The sequence below is a fragment of the Sinocyclocheilus grahami genome, unplaced genomic scaffold (genome assembly GCF_001515645.1).
Source record: "Sinocyclocheilus grahami isolate Dianchi unplaced genomic scaffold, SAMN03320097.WGS_v1.1 scaffold722.1, whole genome shotgun sequence".
Classification (NCBI taxonomy): domain Eukaryota; kingdom Metazoa; phylum Chordata; class Actinopteri; order Cypriniformes; family Cyprinidae; genus Sinocyclocheilus; species Sinocyclocheilus grahami.
Window position 1 is genome coordinate 469,995 of NW_015505901.1, and position 1,242 is coordinate 471,236.

The 1,242-nt window shown below is 38.2% G+C and overlaps 1 protein-coding gene across 1 annotated transcript in view; it reads left to right on the forward strand.

The window, feature by feature from the left end:
• The window catches only part of LOC107560375 (protein jagged-2-like), a gene marked incomplete at its 5' end in the record, with an annotated part of 18,459 nt that overhangs the window by 8,029 nt on the left and 9,188 nt on the right, over positions 1-1,242 (forward strand). The window contains 2 exons of the mRNA XM_016244532.1: positions 389-551; positions 687-851. Of these exons, the coding sequence (XP_016100018.1) occupies positions 389-551; positions 687-851 (328 nt within the window). The remainder of the gene's footprint in view (positions 1-388; positions 552-686; positions 852-1,242) is intronic.

The window sequence follows — 1,242 nt, forward strand, 5'->3', positions numbered from 1 at the left end:
GAATAGAAGTTGTTTTTTTATTATATAAAATGATGTAACGTTTATATTAAATATGTTAACAAATTAGAAGAATTATGAGTTTATGTGTGAATTAGAAATTCATTTCTAAGAATATTTACCAGAACAAGGCCAAGTCGAGGTAGAAGGAGAACTAGATGTGCAAAAGTGTTCCTCGTCCCAGCTGAATATGCTCCGTAAGAGCGGAAGGATGTCTAAATTTAGCTGCACAGTTTGTTTTGATTGGTCTCTTGTGTGAGTATAATGGTGCTGTCTCCTTTAGCTGTAGGCTTATGGGAGCCTTCCACAGCTTACCTGACTATTTATCCCTATAGTTTAAGAGGACTGGCCTAACTCATTCACTAAATCAAGCTCCCTGTCTCATTTGAAGGTGGAGAGTCTATCTCACCCAAACCCCTGTGAATCGAACCCCTGTCAGAATAAGGCTTTGTGCTACAGTTTGCCTGGTGACTTCTACTGCGCCTGTCCTGAAGACTACGAGGGCAAGACATGTGAAAACCGCAAGGACCACTGCAAGACAACCCCTTGCCAAGGTACTGCCCTTCCTGTTCTGCTGCCGACCGAGATGCAATAGCCAAAGATGACCTGCTTTTGTACAGTAGTGCACAATAGTTCACCTTAACAGGCGTCTGATCTTATTCCCACTTCTCTTGTTTTCTCATTCCCAGTGATTGACAGCTGTACAATAGCTGTGGCAAGTAACAGCTCAGATGGGGGTGTGAGAAACATCAACTCTAATGTGTGTGGTCCTCATGGCCGCTGTATCAGCCAGCCGGGCGGCAACTTCACCTGCACCTGTGAGCTCGGCTTTACAGGAACCTACTGCCATGAGAGTGAGTCATACTTACTGTTTCACCATTTTCCCTTTTTTACTCATATTCCTGTGATGCCTGTTTGTCCTTGTTTGTTCACTTCTTCATTCATTTTGTTTATCTTGTATTGTAGGTGGGTAATTGACGTGACTTTTCAAGCAATTTCAGCAGATTCCTGTGCTATAATTTACAACAATTTCAAGCAAAACTTGTCCAATTATTTTTAAATAGTTTTTAAAAATAATGACAATTTTTTATTGTTATAACAGTTCTTTTATCAGTAGTTGTAATTATTGATTTAATAATTTTATAAATAAACTTGTATTCATTAGTTACATTAGTATATTTGAAAATTAATTTGTTATAGGTACCACAAGGCCAATTAAACTGAAAATATTATATATATATATAT